We start from the raw sequence: 21,586 nt of genomic DNA, 5'->3' as shown, positions 1-21,586 counted from the left end.
TTGTAGAAAAAAATATATATATAGCATTGAATATGTAGATTTTGCTTAGAAAAGACAAGCCTGAAGAAACTATTGTAAAGCTAAACAATTCGTGCGTTTTCATGAAATTATTCGGTGAAAATCTCACAATAAAGTATTTCTAGAATATATTTTCGGCACCATTCAATAGTGTTCTATTTCCTGCTTTCCCTCTCTTCACAATCTGTTGCAGCCATTTTCAATGAAACATACAGAAAAGCATATTTCAAATCAATTTATTAAAGAAATATTAAAAAATAAAGTAAACCCTAATCCATACGAGTCTTCAAATTCTTAATGGTGACCTTGTCTTTCTCTCTGAAATAAAAGCCAAATAAGTCAACTCGTCACGAAAACGTTAACCACCAATACTCACATTATATACACTGTAGCACCCCATCCAGAAATTGCGTCCCTATCGAAAGCGTTGATCAGTGCCTGAGAGGTCGTCTCAAACAAGTCTTCCGGACTAAGATTGGGCTCCCAGAGCGCCTCGCACATACCATACAGCTGAGCAGAAGCGGTGCCCCCCACGACGAAATCGTTAGGAGGGTTGATGCACCCGATGAGATCCATGTTGCAAATGAATGGCTCGTACGTCTTTGGCATCAACCCGGCTACGACGGGCTCCACGAAGAAGGGCCCGAACCTCTTCTCGTACAGCATGTTTGAGAGCATTGCGCTACACACTTTAGGGGATATGATCCTGTTTTCTTTGAGTTCGTACAGGTTTTTTCTAAATCGCAGCTTCTCCATGACGGTTTGGGTATCGGTTGCCAGACCGGGGAGACCGACGTACAAGTGAGGGCCCATTTCGAATATTTTTTCGAAGTTTGTTGCCACTGTTTGCGCTTGGATGCCGAATCTGCGATCTGCTGCTATCGAGACGCAGTTTTCGCCTTTCATTGCCACCATGGCTCCACCGTTGTAGGCTAGGATTGACTGAAATGGTGGAAACAAGCTGTAATATTGAAAACTAGGAAGTGTTATGGAAATACGCTTTGTCATTAAACATAACCTAAGTAAAACCGGAAGGAACTATTTGGAAGACTTACCATTATTTGATAGAAATAATATGTTGCGGATTTAATTCAAAATTGTTCTGAAAATACTGCTTTACATACAAATATATAAATTTATTAATTGAATTGAACTAGCAATTCACTCGCAGTTTTGACAGTGACATTCTATTCCATATTCATTACCAGTGATGTCAACTGCTCAAAACATTTTCCCCTAAGCCCATTTTAAAACCCCCTAAATTCAAACCAAGATACACCATTTTTTTAGTAAATAAAAAATCTAATTGAATATTCGAAGTTGCTATAACATTTAACAGTTAACGAGTTGATAGATTAACTCACATTCATATTCTTGTCATAACGAAGTTTTAAATAAAAAGGTTATTGAAAAATGTTACATGAGATTTTTAAAACATGGTAACTTTTTTATTGCCTTCATGTGAGTACGTCAGTACACAACATCAACTAATACATAAAAAAATTATTACATCAAATGAACAGACATATATGAGCATGAATACGTATACTATGTCAATTCCCAATTCATTAATAGTTTCGAAAAACTCATCAGCTTCCTGTTCTTCATTTGTGTCGATATCAGTTATATATTTTCTCCCTAAAAAATACCCCCCAAAAAAAACCTTTTTCAAATTATATCCCCTAAATTTAGGGGGAAAACCCACCATGTTGGCATCACTGTTCATTACTCATTTTCAAATCAAAGAAGTGAATCACAGATATGTTAACTATTCTGTGACTGAATCCTAGACTTTTGGTTCTGTGATTCAATTCAAAAGCGTCTAGGAACAACAGCTGATTGGTATGCAGATTAGCGATCACATTTCACATTACAATGTAAAATATATTATTCTTTGACATTCCACTTCTCAGTCAATAAATGAAGATTATCTAATTTTCAAATGGAAGGAGTGAAGATTATTACATCAATACAAAAAATTCATGATGACATATTTAAAAGCACAGAAGTTTCTTTCAGTTACAAACTACAAGCTAAAATTGAAAGTACCTTTACATTTTTTCCCTTATCATATTGCATATTCAACAGCGAAATATATATTGAATTTCACATACAAGAACAACTTTTAGTTTTTATAGGTTCTAATAGGGGATAGAAAAACAGGTTTTTACCCAAATGAGTCTACTCATAGAGTTAGAAATTTTTTCTTGTGTATGAATTTTTTAATCAAAAACTCTGAAACATTGTGTAGCATTCCTGCATGTATGTATCCAAGGCGAAAGAAAAAAAATGGTTTTTTGTATAAAATAATGTCAATTTCACAAACTACGCCTAACAATTTGATATTCACAAATTTTATTTTCAAAATTGTCGCGACTCTCACAATATTTTTTTCATTCACTACGAAAAAAGCTACTGTGATAGCAGAACGTGTAATATTTTTGAAAATAAAGTTTGTGAAAATCAAATAGTTTATGAAATTATCTTTTACAGACGTCCAAGTTACCACAGGAAACTTGGATGTACATTAGACTGAAAACAAATATATTATTGTATTTTGTATCAAAGAAAAAACAAGTTTGCGTCACTAAATAACAAATTAAAACTTCCTATTGAGGTTAAGTATGCTTATATGAAATTACATGCACTGTTCTGTCCTCAAATCAATAAAAACTAACAATTTCCATTTGGTCTCTGGCGGAAAAATGCATCATAAGAAATATAATCATTTATTAAAAATAATGTAAAAAACCTATACACTGGATATTGCGGATTAAAGAATAAAGTTTGTATGAACTACAATTTTGACTTACATTCGATTACACAAGGTTGGCACAAAACCATTCTAGGTATATACAAACTCTTTCTTAAACATGTAAAAAGCGTAAAAAGAAAAAATGATTCATAATGGCGAAAAGAGGTATAGAAGGTAAAAGTAAATCAATCATAAGGGTATCAACATATTCTTGATGAACTGAAAGGGGACTGTTTCAGTCTGCGGGGTAAAAGAAATCAAAATAGAATTAACTGATATCCATGATAGCAATTAGAAAATTTTCACAATAAATCTTGAGACACATTTCACTACATGGTAGCTTCATCAGTTGGATTATTGTGGACATTATCATTAATTTTCATCAAATAACTGGCCAGTGTATTTATACAATAAAAATTAACGTCGAATGAAACCAGTCACGAATTTCACTTCAATCACCTTCAAAGAAACCAGTCACGTTGAGATAAGTTTCAGTTGAGTTGGGAAACAGGTTCACCAACAATTAAGTGTTAAATGTCAATTCATATTTAAATTTTCGACTGAGCTATTGAAAAAAATTACAAAAACATTAAATCAACTTAAGAAATGTGAACAAGCTCATAATGGCAGTTTAATTCTCCACCAAAAAATCATTGATTTCCTTGCAGCACTAGAAATAATACCCCTTCTCCCTGTTTTTGCTAAATACAGTCCAAGACAGACCTCCTATAATAAATACTATGAACCTGACAAACAGAATATGATAAATATATTTACAACTAGGTAGTCTAGAACATTATGACTGATAATTATCCGCCATTCATCTCGGCAAATATATATCCATTTCAATGGCTCTCATTAGTTTAGAAAAAATCAATAAGACTTATCTAAATAGATAGAATTGGACCTCAGGCTAGAAATCAATCATCGAAAACACGTTTCACTCATCTGAACAAAAATACAATCTCTCGACATGCGTTTAACTAACAGAGATTACTAAAAAGTATGGAAATAGCAAAGTGTGGATTGCGAATAACTATGAACTGCATCACCTGCAAACGCCACCTTGGTTGGTGAAACGTTCATTGAGAAGAGTATTGCAGTTTTGGCGATTGAGAGAAGTGCTTGTCTTGGATTCATTCTGAGCCAGAAGTTGTAGTTTTGAGTCTATTAAAAATACCTGTCCTCACAAGAACAAAAATGCTCTCTCGACACGTGTTTTGCTAACCAAGTAAGCATCATCGGGAGACGGCAGAGTTTTAGTTATCTCCTTATATGGCTAACTTGCCTAGCAAAACACCCGTCGAGAAACAGCAAGTTCGTTCCCGTGAGGAAAGAGTGTGTTTAATAGCAAAATAAATATAATGGTCAACATTCAAAAGTCAAAAACTGAAAATTATCTTGCCAAATTTCTAAAATTTTAGTCAGCTTTGCCACTGATGAATATACATGTATTCCATCTTTCAGGTGGACATATAAATTTAACATTGCATTCATTTCTCGTTTGATTTCGTAACATTGTAAACAGAACCAACATTATAAAAGCTCTTTTGAAAGTATCATTCAGTTCCATAATTATGATGTAGTTTGCTAAAAGAAACAATTTGGAGAAAATTACGAGTTTTTTTGGAAAAAAAATTGAAAAGGCAAATGAACAAAAGCCCGCAGCAAGTAATGGAGAACAGAAGGTGTCATTTCATGAATTTTCATTAACAAAACTGTTCGAAACAGATTTTACTACTCTAGCGTGGCCTTATCTTTTGAAGTGTACTGAAGCGCATAGTATTGACTAATTGGTGATCATCTAACAAAAATACGTAAATCTGATGAGTATTTTTCCAAAACCAAAGCGAGCCGATATAATGAACATTTACCACAAACTGCATCTGACCAAATTATAGATATTAGCACCTGCCGAAGGTTTCATCACGAACCCATTAGAAACGTTTCAAAAACTCCTCGGACACGATTCTAGCTCTAGCATTCACAGCTAACTTCATCTCAGAAATCTCCTTATCGATCTCCTCCATGAAATGGATGACGAAGTCGACTAGCTTGTGTTTGTACATCTGTTCTGTGTGGAAATTCGTTATCAGGAAGCTGATATCGTAACCATCGATAGGTTTCCTCCTAAGCACTATGAAATTTTCCGCACGCATCATCATGAACCGCATGAACTTCTTGCAGAGGATTTTCTCGATCTCGTCTGCCTGCTTGACAGCAATGCTGATCCTTATCGAGTTGACTGAAGACTCTATGAGCACCTTTTCCTTCTCGTTTCTCGAAATCACGACGGGATTCAGTAGAAGTTCTTTCGAGCTCCTAACCTCAACTTCCGGTTTGTTGTGTCTTTCTACCACTTGGGAGGAGAAATTGTCGAGGCACATGGCTGCGGTCAGGGTATGACGAACTGCTGTTAGGTATGGCTTGAGCGTGGCCGACATTGTGGCGAAAATTTCGTATTTTGATTTACCCAAATAACCACACCTCCCTCAGACTCTTAACTCACTTTTTGACACTTTGTTGACAGTAACGTCAATGACAACAGCACAGAACACCCTATCTATAGTGTTCTGTGACAACAGATAACAAACTTCAGACACAGAATAATAAACAATCAGAAGAGACACTCGTCAGCACCTCTGATCTGATCTATTTTCGTTGATCTCCGCCATTTTGGGAGGTTGAAACATACCAACACACCGGCGCCAATATCAAAGAATTAGATCGGGGTTCCGAGAATCTTATAATTTTTATTCGAGTAAAAATGAAACAAGGAGTTTCGTGGTGGCCGTGGTAGTGGACGGACGTGCCTATAACTTTCGTCCACAAAGCAGGTACACGGATGCCATGTGCTATCGCGAGGCTTCTGTATATGTTGTGATTGTTTAGTGTCAAAAGGTCTCCTGAGCAGGAGGCGATAATAAAAAAAGGTATATTGTTTTTATAATAAAAAAGTTCGAAAACAAAGGGTGGCACCATTGCTTCGAGTAAGACCGCTGCGCCCCCAACGAAGCTTTTGTCAACTTTAATAGGAAGAGCCTGGACAAATGCGCCCGAGTGGGAAGCAACGACAAATAAATTTAGAGAGAAAATATTCAATATTCATCTGGAAAATAAGTTTTGTAAACATTTAAACAAAGATAGAGGTATTTTGTGAATATTATATGATAAATTTGAGTATGGTAATAAATCAGAATGAAATTTCTCTGTCATATTGTTTTGTGGGATAAATTTAAGAGCTAAAAATATGTAAATAGAATGATGGGCAATGTATGATCAGTTGTTTTCCGTACCATGATCTGCGTTTTTAATCCTCTCAAATATTATTTCCACATCGTTTCGGCAAAGTCTTATTTGCTATCTTCTGGTGATGTCGCAAAACGTCAATATTGGGAACAGGAGAAAGTCGCACGGAGTCGAATCTGGTGAATACAACGGCCGAGACATGATACAGCTTCGATTTCGGCAAAAAATTACGAACAAGCAATGACGAGTGAACATCTGCATTATTGTGATGTAAATGCCATTAATCGTTTCTCCACAATACCGGACGTTTTCTTCGTATCGCTTCTCGCAAGCGGCGCATAACTTCAAGATAATACTCTTTATTGACCGTACGACTATGTAGCAAGAACTCCTGATGCAATGCGCCACGGTACTCAAAGAAAAAAGTGAGCAAAACCTTGACTTAGCTCTCCTGGGCTGTTCCATTGGAACGATTGGACTTTAGTTTCGGTGTTATGAACCTTTTTAAGCCATTGACGTTCAACAATTTCAGAGTGATGCTCATGCACATTTTGAACAGACCTCGTATGTATCCTTGTGATTAAGACATATTTATATTTCTTTTGGCTTAAAGATCTGCAATTTAAATTTTCCGTGTTGTCTTATGCAATATTTGTACATATAAAGCGTTTTTCCATTAGTAAAACTAATGTCTTGTGTATTTCCATCGTTTATTGATGTATTGAGAAATAGAATGTGCACATTTTACCAATAAAAAACGCTTCAACATTCCTTCAATATCTTCCTTATTAGTGGTGTTTTGAGTTTGATACTACAGAGATCGTTTATGGTATACAGAGTCGCCAAAGAAAAGGAACAGTTATCAGAAACTTCAACATTTTAGGAAACGCAAGACTCATTGATTTTTCATTAAAAGTTGATTCTCGTTTCTAGAATTTTCGACAATGGTATTCCACGTCCAAACGATAAGGGTGAGTATGCTTATAGATAAGTAATAAAAATGTACCAAATTTCATGTATTAAAAAAAAGTTGAAAAATCATTTCAGAATACTATAACATACATAAATCATTCCGAGTCGGAATTATAAAAATCATTAGCAGAATCGACATTAATCTCAACATCTATATTATTATAGCAACCCTTATATTTTCGTACAATATCTCCCCACAAAAACGTTTTATCACATTTTGGACAGTTTCCCTCCAAAGGCACGTACTCTCCCGATTGCAAAAAATATTTCGACAAACAGATAATGTGACAGTTCAGGTTGCAATTATTATTCAAACACCTCAGTGGTCGTTCCTCGACAGTTTCGGAGCATATGTTGCACTGCTTGCTACATTCGGTAGTTTGACTTAGTTCTTGGGAGCTTTTAGGTAGTTTCTTGCTTACTATGGGACCATGACAAATCGGCATATGCATGGGGGGAAGCATCTGCACCTAAAAAAAAAATTCTCGAACTAATTCAATATAATCTATTCAGCAATTACATCACTCTTTTTTTTTAAGAAAGAATCGGACGTGGCTTGCAAGACAAATAAAAGTTTAGGCAAATTTATTGAAAAGAATAATGATAAAATGTCAGTGTCGGATAGATAAAGGGTATGTGAGTTGACTTGTGGTTCTTGCACAAAACTATATATTGGCCAAACGGGGAGAACTTTTTCGCAAAGCATTCAAGAGCATAGAAGTAGTTTCTTGAATTAGAGACCAGTCCCACATTTACGAATCATCTTTTAACAGAGGGGTATAAGTTCAACCAAGACTATGAAGTAGTACATTTGCAAAAGGAAGGTTTGAAACTCCATTTTGGAATGCTGAAAAATTGATAGTGAGGATTCTGAAAATTTACTGAATGATCAAATAGAATAGAGTTCTTCCCCTCTTTCAAGTCTGTTTTTTAATGTAGAAAATGTCCATTAATTGAGTCAGTGATTTTTTTATAATGTTTTAATTTGTAATCAACTCATAGGTTGTTTCAGAAGTTTTTTTAGTTTTTATGAGTCTACTTTAAACTGTAATATCTCAGTGATTACTCATTCAATTTAATTGAAATAAGTAGCATTTCAATCAGTGCACGTTTGCCAACATAACACAAGTACAAAATTCTTTATCAGTATATACAGCGACACAAATAAATATTTATTGATATATCTTTTCAACTCAGAGAAATGGAAAATTTCAAATTGAAAAACTAATTTTCTCCTGGTAAAAATTCTTTCAAAATATTAGTAAAACCAATAGTAAAATCAATATTTAATTTGAACTTTAGATTCATTCTGACAGGTGAGAAGAAATTTATACTCATTATTATTATTATGGTGATCCTTATGATATACAACTCACTGGAAACTCTCTGATGAACTCCTGATTGAGCCACCTAATATTGAGAGGCAATCTGCACCACGGACCGATTTTCAGCATCTCAGTCAAAACTCTGAAGCAAAAATCGTAAGACCTCTCCCTCGGTTTTTTCTTAGGAACGTGCCTCAGCCTCCTTGAGACATGCGGATGTTGCCAGGCCCACTCGAACTGTGGAGAAATGAATGAACTAAAGCGAGTCGCTTATTTCCGTTTGATACTCACACGCAGGGCAGATATATCATTTGGGAATCCATGTATTATCATCACCATCGACCTGAAACACTTTCATAGTACTCGCGAAGGCTGAAGTGATGTATAGACGCACCATGGGCCCTTGTTGCTCGTTTTCCAAGCTCCCCCGAACTGTTTGCCTTTATTGTGTTGCTTTATTCTTCTGTTGGGGTCTACGGTATAGCCTATGTAAGTCCTACCTTTGTATTTCGGATTTAAACAATACAGCAGGTAAACCCCAAAGAAATGTTCGATTGTCTGCGGCTCCATTACAATCAAGTTTTTTAAAGAATCCAATCAATTCTCTGAAAAATTAAAATGTAAATAAACCAGTAGATATAGGTTAGGTGTTGTCAATGTTGTCATAATGTGGACTGGCCATTAAATAGAGAACATTGGTAGTTACGGAACACTGTGATATTGACTCCAACAAATAAAAAAGGTTGGAGATATTCACGTTTTGGCATTTACGTCATTCATTTCCTTAACATCAGATATAATTACGTGTTGCATATTTCTATTGCGGACTTTTTGTATTTTGATTCGTCACATAATGCTGTGACACAGAACACCCTAATTGTAGTTAGGGTGTTCTGTGGCTGTGATCGCAGAGTAAGCTGTGATGCAGTAGCCAAGACATTGTGTGATCCGCATATGGATTATATGTAAAAGTGACTGCCTGGTATTCGTTATATTCTGGGTATTAGTAAGGCAAACATGCATTTATCTTCTCCACACACTATAATATCATCAATATACGTATCGGCACCCTGGATGTTGAATATTTCCTTGAATTTATTTTGGAACACCTCTGGAGCTGAACATATTCCATAAGGTAGCCGTAGAGATAACGCCCAAACGGTGTTCCAAAAGTAGATAATTCAGCACTTTATCTAATGGAATTTGGTAGAAACCTTGGGTGGCAACCAGTGTACTGAATACTTTTGCATTTCTTAATTTATGGGCGATTTGTTCTAAGGTAGGAATAGAACAATATTCCCTATTAATTACTTTATTCAAGTTTCGAGGATCCAAATTATTCTCAACTTATTATCAGGCTACCTGACTGATTATTACCACTACTACTAGTCTGATGGTCTATCGTCAACCTCCGTCTGTCCGTTGTTCGTCAACCTAGGTATGTTCGTTGACATAGTTCTCATAACAGCATTTGTTCTATAAATTAACAATCAATGCAAATGGTTTTAGATAGTGATGCTTCAAGTATGTATTGTCCGATTGTTGAGGAATAAATTAATACGAAAATCGAAGTCAAAAGGTTAGATACTATTTATTATAAAAGTAAATTTTGTGCGAAACATCGAAATCGATACAAATATATAAATAAAAATATATATATCACAGTCAAGATGTATTTCTAATGATTTTGTCACAAAATTTACTCGTACTCACGATTTTTTACAAATACTCTATGTTAACCAAACTCAATCTCTGAACCGCGAAAAATTTAATGACTAAAGGACTCTATCACTATAATTACTCTTGAGCGACATTTCGTTATTATCATCTATGTCCACCCTCTTCCTTTTGAAATATGCCTCAATTTCCTGCAAACTTTTCCCTTTAGTCTCCGGTAGTAAGGTCACCACGAAAACGGTACCAAGCAGAGCCACTACTCCATAACAAGAAAACACACCCTTCCGTCCAAAAAAGTAGACTATATCCGGGTAAACTTTAACGGCTGCAAAGTTAAAGACGTAGCCCAAACCTGAAGTCAATCCCGTTGCAGTACCGCGAATTTTACTAGGAAACAGTTCAGCAGTTACGGCGAAAGGAATAGGAAGGAATCCAAGGGAGCTGGTGACGAAATAACCGAGAAGCATAACCAATGATAGCTCTGTTAGGTTTTCCGTGCCATTTTCCTTCAGGAAAATAAGCCCCGTGAGAATCAGTAGGCTAGCTGTCATTCCAATACCAGACACTATAGAAAGGGGCCGCCTCCCAACACTTCTGCTGAGAAAACTAGCCAATATGGCGCTTAAAAGTCTCACGACTCCTATAACCACTATAGTCATATAAGGTTCAAAAGTAATTCCCGCGTTTTCTACTATATCGATGGCGTAGAAGATGATGGCGAACGTTCCACTGAACTGCTGGAAGAAGAAGAAAGCTGTAGCGATCGCCATCGGCTTCAAAGATTCTGGTTTCAACAGGTAATTGATTTTTCTCACGACTTGTTTCGTCCAAGACTTCGTTTCGTTGATTTTCTTTACTCCTTTTTCTTGTAACAACATATCCACCTCTGCTTGAATCACTCGGTTGTATGTATTTGCGCCGAAAACTTTGCACATACTGCTTTTCGCTTGTTCTATGTGGTTTTTTCTCACAAGCCAGACTGGAGATTCTGGAACGAAGAAAATGGCGAATAACAATCCAACGCAGGGAAAGCCGGTGCTGATGAGGGATATTAGACCCAGTGAATCCTGAAAAGAAAGTAGAACATGGGAGTTTAGAGACTGTAAACTTTCACGGCCGGAGATGCAAAAGAAATTCAAAAACACAGGGATAATTTCAATGGGATAGAAGGGGTAATGAACATTAATGAATTCTGGCTACCTGTCCTCAAAGGTATACAAACAAGGTCAGATTAATCGTTAAGAGAAACCAAATCACGCCCACGAATAATAATATAAAACAAGGATCGTAGTTACTGTGTTTGGAGCAACGGGAACAACTCGGGTACATCGCCTTTGATAATGTCTACCACAGAAGTAGATGAAACGTCAGCCATAAAAACCTGCAAACCACACCCAAAAAACAGGAAAATAGCTTTCACAAACTTTAGAGATTATTTCTAGAAAATGAAACAGAAAAATTATCTACTAGGAATTTATTCAACATAAGAGGATTTTGAAAAAGAAAGTACTTATCAGTAGTGAAGCTGATATGTTCTTAAAATATAACCTGATGAAGGCTCTCAGAAGCTTGTCTGCGTGCGACTTTTTTTCTACATATCACTATTGCATTATCCTTCTTAAAATATCCTATGAGAATTAGTGCGCGGTTTTCATTCCGGAAGACTACGAAATGGGCGACATCTAGGTTGAATAATTCAAACGTAAAACTCAAGGAAAACATTGATTTTTGCCGTGAGAAGTTATAATGGAAAATATTTTAAGATTCATTGATAATTTCACGACGTGTAATATTGATTTACGAAAATGTAGAAGAAACTCTTTCTAATGACCAATATTTGAATTAAAAAAGCATTTCTTCTGATTTCTTTTCTACATAATTCATTTGTAGGTCCCATTTCAGATGTCAATCATGCCCGAGTGGGATTTTCTACCAAATTATAAGTAATTTACGATAAACAAAAACTAATAACTCACCCAATAACTCAAAATTCGAATAAAGATGAGAATTATAATTCTTACCTTCAACAAAAATCCCAAGAAATAGACCAGCAGTACCCCTAGTGAGAATGAAATGGAAGCCCAAGTGGCAAATACGCCTCGTAACTCTGCGCTAGATATTTCCACCATATACACTGTAGCAGGTGAACTACACAGCCCAGTGGAGAAACCTGTAAGCAACCTCCCGGCAATTAGCAAAGGGTAATGTATCTTTGTGGCGTCTCTGCAGGCAGCAGCGATTGTCAGCCAACCTGATATACAGACGAAGTTGACAAAAAAAATTGCTTTTCGTCGGCCAACCCGATCTGCGAATGGTCCGGAGAAAAAGCAACCGAACGGCGTAGCCAAAGATGCAACGCTGGCTGAAAAAATATAAATGAATGCAAATGTTTCATTGAAAAATTGCAGATTTTATGTAAAGGCTTTTCATCGGATATGCAGAGAGTGCCAATAAAAGCGAAAAAAAGGCAAATTTCTCCAGATACAGGACATTCCAGTTACAATGAGCTACATTGAATACTGAGATTGTGGAAAACTTGTGAATCCCTTTTTTACTTTTCATGGGAACATATTTTTAAGTGAAAATCTACCCATTGTCAGCTACATCTCTCGATAACAACACACGTATCAAAAATTTCAAATGAGAATAATAATACCTCATTTGAAAGATCTTTCAATTCTGTAGCAACCCTTTTGTAACATTTTTGACATAACAATGATAATCAAAATGCTAAATAAAAAAATCAATTAAATGATTAATTGTGTATTTCGTTTCGAACTAGAAAGTGAAACTTGTTATTCATCGTGATAGTCTCTATCTATGAAGTGAGACTCGTTTCTTGCTTTTCACACTATATCTAATTGCTTATAATACATGCTATCTTACATTCTATCTTACAACGGAAAAAAGGGAAAATGTTTCATCGCTTCTATTATTCTTCTTCTTATTCATTGTAAATTGTTAACACTTCATTTATACTGCATGTGAACTACAAAACAGTCGACATCTACAAATCGCACGCATATCCATAAAACGTATTGGAAATGTCAGAATGTTCGGAAAAGTGGGTGCCCTATGATTTGAATGATCGACAGAAATTGTTACATTTCGAGGTCTGTTCTTCTTTGCTTTTGAGAAACCAAAACGATCTTTTTTGCATAGGATCGTAACATGTGAAGAAAAATAGAACCTCCATAACAACAGGAGGCGTTCAGGTTAGTGGTTGGACACCGATGAGCCACCTAGAAACTTTTCAAAGGCTTTATTCTACCCCAGAGGTTCCACTTTCATCTTTTATTTTTGTACCTATATTAAGCACTTAAACAAGAAGTTTTGCACCGTGACTTCTTTTTTGTTATTTTTATTGGTGCTCATTTTAATTAATTTCAATGTTTATCTGACATTGCTCGTCATTGTAATATCAGAAATGTTAGAGTTAGATAAAGAAATTGTAAGATCTTTCAAATAAGGTGTGACTTGATTATTATTTCAATTTGAAATTTTTGACATGAGGAAAAGGTGGTTGACCAAGGGTTAATTTTTACTGCAAACTGAAGTCGATGTGTTTCGCAATTTTTTTAGTTTCAAGATAAAATGACTTATTCGAGGTAGCCCGGTTCAATAAAATCATGTAATGTCAGCGATTTTTCCTACTAAAATTCGGCCTTGTCTCGTTTTTTTTACCGTCCCACGAATACTCATTTTGGAACTTACCGAACCAAGATGATTGGTCATCAGTTAAAATTCCTTTTAAAAACGGTAAAGCAACAGCTGAGAATCCTAAACTCATGCTAGGTCCTAGATTTGAAAAATTCGTTAGTAATCCCAAGGTTACCTAGAAAAGAAAATCGATAGTGAATAATTAGCAATTGGCTTCATTAATTTGTTCGAAAGCATTTTCATATTCAACTAGCTTTTCACAGGCAAAATACTATAAAAATATCAAAACTTCCAAAATCCAATATCACCCCGGCAGAGAGACAGCGAAAACTAAGACGTAGTTATTCTTCCAGCAGACAAAAGTAATACCAGTGTGAGTACTCAACACCACAGAACACATCGACAACATGACGACCTTACGAGACCTTGGAATACCATCCAACAACCACAGACTTTCCTGCTGAAAAAGAGAAATTACTCATTCCAAGAGAAAAATGTTCTGGTACATTTCGTATATATGGTATTCAAAAAATATATGAACCAAAAATCCCACTTCGTTCCATCGTTAGTGCCGTGCCTTCGGATCTCTCACAGACGCCTTTGCCATACATCTTGCAAATACCCTCGAATAGTCCTCATTATATGTCCGAATGCCAGGCAGCTGTCAAGTTAACAAGTTGACTAATTTTCGTTGTGCATCTATCTTTCGAGATGCAACAAGTTATAGAAATGATTTTCAATTTAACAAAAGTTCGTAAAAAGCCAAAAAAGCAGGTGTGGCTATAATATCAATTATTATAGATTACTATGAAATAAGTAGTACCGAACTAGTAGAAGCAAAAAAAATTCTTTGCAAAGAGAATGGACTTGAATTTGAGAAACAAAAAACCTCTGATTCATCGTCTTATCGACTCCGACTTTGACATCAGCGATCTGGACAGTAACGATATTATGTCGGGCGAAGAAAGCCAAGCGGCGAAGGTCCCAAAAAAGAGAAAAAAAGAGCCAGAAACGGCTCAACAAATCAAAAAGTTGAAACCCGGTTTTTCCCAGACTAAATGGACCCATAAGCCAAAATCAAATAAAACTGCACCCGCCTTATCACAAAGCCGGGCGTAGCACTGGAAGATCAAATTCAAAAGCCCACTCAGAAAACTGAGTCGACAAATATAGTAACAGACGCCTCGAAAAATGACCGGGCAGAAACACGCAAAAAAGCGAATAATCCTCCACCCATAACCATCCGCGCAAAAGAAAAGTGGAAATCTTTTACCACGATTGCTGATGTGCAAAACATCTCTATATTGCGGGCGAAAAACCACTCAGAGTAGTTTTTCGTGGGGTCCCGGAGTCCATAGAGTGTGACATCAATACCGAACTCCAGGGCGAAGGATTTGAGATCTTTTCCGTAGCCCACCTTAGTAAAGCTAACAAGGTACCGATGCCATTCGTGCTTGTTTTGGTCCCAAGGAGCCAAAACAAAATATATGAGATCACCGAAATTCAAAACGTGCGTGTAAGCGCCGAAATACAGAAGCCGAGAAACCGAGCAGGGCAATGTTACAGATGCCAAAAATTCGGTCACACGCAATGCAACTGTAAAGCAGTTCCAGCCTGCGCCAGATGTGCCGGACGGCACATGACCAAGAAATGCAAAATACCTAAAAACTCGCCTTTGCGATGCTTTAACTGCAAGGGAGAACATCCAGCGAGCTTCCATGGATGCCCAGAACGCCCTGAAAATAAAAGGGCCTAAGATAGGCCGAACGAAAATAGACAGACCACAAACCCAAGGCCTGTCGGAAGAAACACAATCAGGAGCGACGTCTTGTACGCCGTCTCATCGTCAGAGAACGCCTGCAGCTCTCCCGTAGGTCTCCCAACGGCCGTAGGGCAGCTGCAGGCGCTTCTAGTGAAGTTTCCGTTACTGAAATCCATGCTTGCCGGAAAATAAAACAAGAAATAGTGCCGCAAAGCCAAAGAAGTACGCTGCGACTTCCATACACAGGGCCAAGAGCCAAAAGAAGCCGACAAAGGACCATGCAATCCCCTGCCGCCCCGCCACAGGAACCCAAGAGAAACTCAAACAGCAGAAAAGATAAGGGACCATAGGCCCATAACTCTGACTGAAATAAGATAACGAGTGTATGTATATGTCCGAAACTTTATTGAAAACCTGAAATCCTTCAAAGAGATTGACATCCTTGTCAGTTTTGACACTATACGAAACCTTATCCGTCTCATCCTCATCAGCCATTGTACATCCAACCCACATTTTCCCTTTCCCAGGGGTTCCCTACTCTTCTATCCTTGCAAACCTTAAAGTGGCAGACTTTGAAATCAGAACCATTGACAGGTCTGATTTCAAACCTACATTCGTCAATCACATCAACTGCGTACACTCGCTCTATTGGAAGCTCAGCTCACATCGGAAGTCGAAAACAACAAGTCACTTCCATTCCTAGATGTTTCCATCACAAAATCCCAACCATGTTGACCTAAAACTAACTCATACCAACCGCTACCCCAAGTTCCATCATCATCATCCTGCAGGGTTGATTTCCATTTTGAATTATCATATATACAGATCTGACAATCACTGACAAACCGACTCAATGAAAATCACTATAAATTCAAGGGCTCAAATCCTGCCCAAAACGATTATCCCAGCTCCCAAATCCAAAGATTTTTTCAACTTCAGCAAACTCATACCTTCCAAATCTTATTGAATTGATAACGTGTATTTGATTTTGATTAATATGCGTTGTAATTAAGTTGATATATATCTATAATGTGAATATGGCAAGAGTTGTAAAGATATTGCATCAAGGGTCAAGTATAGTTTGGGATATGTTTTGCACGTTGAAGATTATTATCAAAAAACATATTTATCAGCAATTCCAAGGAGATGAAAAAACAACTTGTCTGTGTTATCATATATGATAAACGGAAGCAAATTTTTCCGCCATAAGTAAGCTGTATTGATAAATTGATGGATGTAGCCGTTACTACGTGATAGGAAATCATTATGAAGAAAAGAGAAATGAAACTTTCTATGTTTTTTACCACTTTTATTCGTAACTAACGTTACTGCAGTTTCGTCCTGTACGGACGTTAGTTACAAATGAAAGTGGTAAAAAACGGAAAGTTTCATTTCTCTTTTCTTCATAACCTGTATTGAATTTATATCCGAGCATCCCCATGGAGTTTGTTCATTTGAAATGTCTGCTCACAAAAACAATGAAAATCAAAAAATGTGCAAAAACCCATCGCTTTTTATTTAGGGTGAGAACATGTTCTTTTTTTTGTACCAGTTCTGAAAATTTAACAAAAACATAGTATATACTTATGTAATATGGAATATTTCATTCAATATATGGATATTAACCTCCATATATTTGAATTTTGAATTGTTCGAACAATCAAATATCCAATTATACGTGGGCTGTTAAAAAATTAGGTTGATGCTCAAATTTCGTGGTTTACGTACATTTTATTATTTTTTAATGTTGATATTCTCATCTCGAACATATGTCCACAGTTTTAGCTATTTAGCATGTTTGGTTTGCTATTTACAAAAATGGGTCGAAGAATTTGCATCAAATTTTGTGTGAAAAATAGAGTTGAGAGCTGAAAAACTCTTGAAATGTCGACAGTGGCATACGATGATTGTACTTCGAGTCAGAAGAATGTTTACAAGTGGTACAAGCTTTTCACAGAAGGTCGAGAAAATGTGAATGTCGACGTCCGCCTCAGCACATCAACAACCGATAGGAATGTTGAGAAAGTGAAGAAAATTGTTATGAAGAGTCATTGAATCACTATTAGAGAAGTTTTGGGCATGAAGCGTGTGACAGCGAAGTTTGTTTCAAAATAGCTGAATATTAACCAAAAAACCGTCGAATATCATTAGAAATTAATGTTTCTTTACTGGAGTCTGGAATCTCCTTGAGATAAGTTAGATATATCTCAAGTGATGCAAGTGTCTCGTTTACCGAACTATGGCACAAGCGAGTGAAAAAGTAACTGGGTGAAATTCTTCATATCTCCCAATTTGTCTATTTTTGTCCGGCATATTGAATAAAAATATAAATTGTTTGAGGTTGGTTGACACTGTTTCATGGCGAATTTCATCAGTTCGGACTTCCACTGTCTAATACGATATAAAATGATTTGAAATCCCTGAAAAAATCAATAAAATTAAAATGAATAGCTAAAAATAACAATCATATTAAGCAAAAAACACTGAAAGTAAATTACAATAGCATGCAACACAATTGAAAATTGAACAATAAAAAAGAAATAAAAATTAAAAGATTTTAAGCAAAGTTACTTCACATAAATATACATGCCGAAGGGGTCAGACAAGTCACGGTTATGTTTACAACAACTGTGATTATACTCGTAAGTGTGACATCGTCGATTTTCAATCTGAAATTGCATAATTTTCTAGATATAAATATTGTTTATTGTTTTTGTCGGAAGTTTCTCAGCCTTGATGTGCTTACTCATTCATTTCACATTTTTCTATTGTTCTAGGGCTCTTCTTTCCATTACCTAGAGAAAATGTGTATTGAGTATTAGGCGAAGAAATAAATCTATCCATGATGATAATCAGAAGATTTTAACAATAAATTTTATTTGAGACGCATTTCACCACACGGTTGCTTCGTCAGTTTTATTGGTACATCAAACTATTCTACAATGTCTCTTATATAATGTTATTTCGTTTCAACATTTTTGACCTTTTTAATGTCATGTGTTTTTGTAGCTTCATTCCTAGATTAATATTTATTCTACTGGGAAGTGATGTATACTGATTGATAGAAAACTCTGAGTATACATTGATGCTGATCAGGTTTTCCAAATTTGAATTTTTTGTCCCTTTTTGTTCGATGTTGTTTTGCGAAATTTCGTTTCAGAGGTTTTAGTCCCGGAGTAGTCGATCTAAAGTAATCCAGGACGAGGATTTGAGGTCCCTGGAGGAGACTGACCCATCACAAACAGTGCGTGGGATGGCTGAAGAACCGGGTGTTAGCTTCCAAACGGTTTTCGATGGTTTAAAACGTATTGGAAAGGTCGAAAAGTTAGTACCTCGCGATTTGAACAATCAACAAAAGTTGTCAAATTTCGATATATATTCTTTTTTGCGTTTGCGCAACCAAAACGATCCTTTTTTGGATCGGATCGTCACGCGAGATGAAAAGTGGTCCCTCTACGACAACATGAGACGTTTAGGACAGTGGTTGGACACCGATGAGCCACCTTGGTTATAGTACGTTGGTCGGCGACTGTTGTGATTCACTATTACTTTCTGCGACTGGGCCAAACCATCACAGCATTGAAGGAATCTATGAAATGTACAGAAAATTGCCTCAACGGCAGCCGGCATTGGTGAAAAGAAAATGCTCAATCCTGCTCCACGATATAACGCCCGTCCGTAATTTTGATGGTGAAGGAATTATTCGACTTGTGTTAGAAGATATTTGACAATGTTTCATGGTGAATTTCATTAGTCCGGCCTCTATTTTCCAATATGAGTGGGACTACCAGTTGACCTTAAATATTGCTAACCGCGCGCTCTCCGTCATCTATCTCGAAAACGATTAAACGTACTAAAAAACTTTTGAATCAAGAAGGAATACAAAGAGCGAAAAATCCTTAGGAAACGATATATTTGCAAAAATGTGCGAAAAATCGATTTTTGTGACTTTTGACCATACAATGAATCCTTGCGGGTTGCGGTGTGGAGGATCGAATAGACCCACTCATTTTGGACCTAACCAAACCTAACATCTTACCATATGTAGGTTTTTAAATAACTTTTAGGATGTCAAAATAAAGTTCATACGAGTTTATACGCAATATCAGTTCTGTTTGGTTTTCATATGTCCACCCTATGCACTAAAATCTACACGAATAAACAAAATTATTCACATATTTAAAATTAACTCCTGCAACAAAAACCTTTTAAATTTCTCCACATTTGAATCAATAGTGAAAGAAAATCGATAATGATCAATTATTTTACGTATCATAAAGAATAAAAAAATAGTACGAAAATTCATTTGTTACAAATAAAAGAGGTAAAAAAAAGAAAGTTTCATTTCTCATTTTTCATGATGATCTCCTATCGTGTAGTAACGGCTACATCCATCAATTTAACTGTTTGTTTCTTACCTGTTTTGAAACAGACCGCTTGAATTCCAAATCATTTTCCTTATCTTTTGGAATTTCCATTTTAAAGTACGCCGATACTTTTATCACATTTATTTCTACTAACGAATAATAATAATGAAATAGGTTTCAACGTAGTTATCATAAAACATGTTTCTAAGCCGAGTACGAGTCATCAACTGACGAAATTGGTTGATAAAACCAATGCTATTTTTTAACTATGAATTATCAATATTTTATCTCTAATGGGTGATTTCTTAATGACAATTGTTGGTATAGAAATATTGAAAAAAAATCCTACTGTAGACACTGTTTGTTTCGAATATGTATGAATACAGTGTGAACGTGAATAGTCCTGCTCCCTCTCAACTTTTGAACGGAGTCGGATTTTATTTTATACTCGTATGGAATGAGGGGCAGTGCAATTGATTAGATTGAAAATTTTATCAGAAATAGACGCCAATTTGTCTCTTTCAACCACATACCTGATGTAAGTTTCTCGAAATATATTTTCGATACAAAAATTCCACATTTAGGTGACCCCCAAGTATAGATATTGGGGCCCATATCGTTATTATTATATTGCAATGACATCAATAGTACAATTGCTAGCACTACATATGCGTCATGTATGATGACACATCTTTCCTGATTTTTTGTAAAGACGACAAACTCTTAACAGAAAAAATATAATAGGGTTATTAATATATTAATATTATTAATATATTAGTATCCTTATGTACTGCAAACTTTATTTATTTTAACATAGATAAATGTCTCACTTTACAAAAAACTATTCTGATTTAGAAATACCAGGTAGAGGTATGCAAATTGCTAGGGCTCACTTCAGATCATTGTCCCAGCTGGGGAAACTCATTGTCGTATACTGATCTCCTTCAAAAATTGAAAAAAAACTCATTGTTTTTAAATTATATCTTTGCGTTACTAGTATCTCGACAGGTCGGAATTTAATTCAACAGATGTGTTAAAGTGTAGTTTGTGAAATTACTGTGGATATACATCGAGTAACGGCCGAGTCAATTAGAAAATTGTTATCCTTATCCATTCTTTAATATGAGTACAATGACAAAGATTTCCCGCAAGGAAACTTCAATGCATTGTAATAATTTAATCAATACATGGTAAATGTGTATTTTCAACCTTGTGAAAATATTCTGGACTAACTTCGATTTTGCTCAAGCACTAAAGTCTAATGAAAAATGTTTCCTTATTGGTATGGTTTAGAAAGATTCCATACAGATATCGCAACAATCTTGAAGCTAGAGAATGTTACTATGATAATAAGAAGAAGAATAAATGTGTCAAATTTAACCAATTGACACTTGATATACAGAGCCGTCGCAAAGGGATTCAGCATACATTTGGCATGGACTCCTAGTCATTCCAACATCAAGGGTAATGATATAGCCGATACTTTAGCCAATATTGGAAGAAATCATCTACTCTCTGATCATCCTCAAGCAGACTATAGAGTTTCAACCATTATTGAAACATAATATTTGGATAGACTGGACCAATCAATATAGCGGGGACAGACAATTCAAAGCCAAACTTTACTTTTCTCCCGTACCACAACCTTACAAAACTCCATGGTTCAAGGATCTAGCTACTTGTTCTCGTAAAGACATCGTCAATATGTGCAGAATTAGAAGCACTCATTCCCTCAATAAAGCGCATCTCGACAAAATTAAGATAGTTGATGACGACCGCTGCGAATGTGGCGAAATACAGA

General features: G+C 36.0%; 4 protein-coding genes across 6 annotated transcripts; all 4 read right to left on the bottom strand.

Annotated features, from left to right (window-relative positions):
- Positions 1-238: 238 nt before the first annotated feature.
- Prosbeta3 (proteasome subunit beta type-3) lies at positions 239-1,234 on the bottom strand. Its single transcript, XM_023159013.2, has 3 exons — positions 1,074-1,234; positions 395-960; positions 239-336 (listed from the first exon to the last, which is right to left on the bottom strand). The coding sequence occupies exons 1-3, from the start codon at positions 1,074-1,076 to the stop codon at positions 288-290; spliced, it is 618 nt and encodes a 205-aa protein (XP_023014781.1). The 5' UTR covers positions 1,077-1,234; the 3' UTR covers positions 239-287.
- A 1,499-nt stretch (positions 1,235-2,733) lies between these two features.
- Positions 2,734-5,307, bottom strand: Arpc4 (Actin-related protein 2/3 complex, subunit 4). Its single transcript, XM_023159017.2, has one exon. It carries the CDS (start codon positions 5,215-5,217, stop codon positions 4,711-4,713), a length of 507 nt encoding a protein of 168 aa, XP_023014785.1. The 5' UTR covers positions 5,218-5,307; the 3' UTR covers positions 2,734-4,710.
- Positions 5,308-7,023: 1,716 nt separating this feature from the next.
- Positions 7,024-9,113, bottom strand: slx1 (structure-specific endonuclease subunit SLX1). The gene is made up of 4 exons (XM_023159016.2): positions 8,714-9,113; positions 8,611-8,662; positions 8,371-8,556; positions 7,024-7,464 (listed from the first exon to the last, which is right to left on the bottom strand). The coding sequence occupies exons 1-4, from the start codon at positions 8,887-8,889 to the stop codon at positions 7,090-7,092; spliced, it is 789 nt and encodes a 262-aa protein (XP_023014784.2). The 5' UTR covers positions 8,890-9,113; the 3' UTR covers positions 7,024-7,089.
- Positions 9,114-9,891: 778 nt separating this feature from the next.
- LOC111504457 (facilitated trehalose transporter Tret1) lies at positions 9,892-20,032 on the bottom strand. 3 transcript variants are annotated; one of them, XM_023159014.2, is made up of 4 exons: positions 19,837-20,032; positions 13,711-13,831; positions 12,018-12,358; positions 9,892-11,063 (listed from the first exon to the last, which is right to left on the bottom strand). In XM_023159014.2, the coding sequence occupies exons 1-4, from the start codon at positions 19,894-19,896 to the stop codon at positions 10,095-10,097; spliced, it is 1,491 nt and encodes a 496-aa protein (XP_023014782.2). In that variant the 5' UTR covers positions 19,897-20,032; the 3' UTR covers positions 9,892-10,094. The 3 variants fall into 3 exon arrangements, with proteins under 3 accessions (XP_023014782.2, XP_023014783.2, XP_074029523.1); XM_023159015.2 differs by lacking the exon at positions 19,837-20,032 and adding an exon at positions 16,172-16,289; XM_074173422.1 differs by lacking the exon at positions 19,837-20,032 and adding an exon at positions 16,176-16,217.
- Between the last annotated feature and the right edge of the window lie 1,554 nt (positions 20,033-21,586).

The sequence above is a fragment of the Leptinotarsa decemlineata genome, unplaced genomic scaffold (genome assembly GCF_025532065.1).
Source record: "Leptinotarsa decemlineata unplaced genomic scaffold, Ldec_3_MD MMD2_tig00000251_RagTag_RagTag, whole genome shotgun sequence".
Classification (NCBI taxonomy): domain Eukaryota; kingdom Metazoa; phylum Arthropoda; class Insecta; order Coleoptera; family Chrysomelidae; genus Leptinotarsa; species Leptinotarsa decemlineata.
This window is presented reverse-complemented; position numbering and strand designations above follow the sequence as displayed.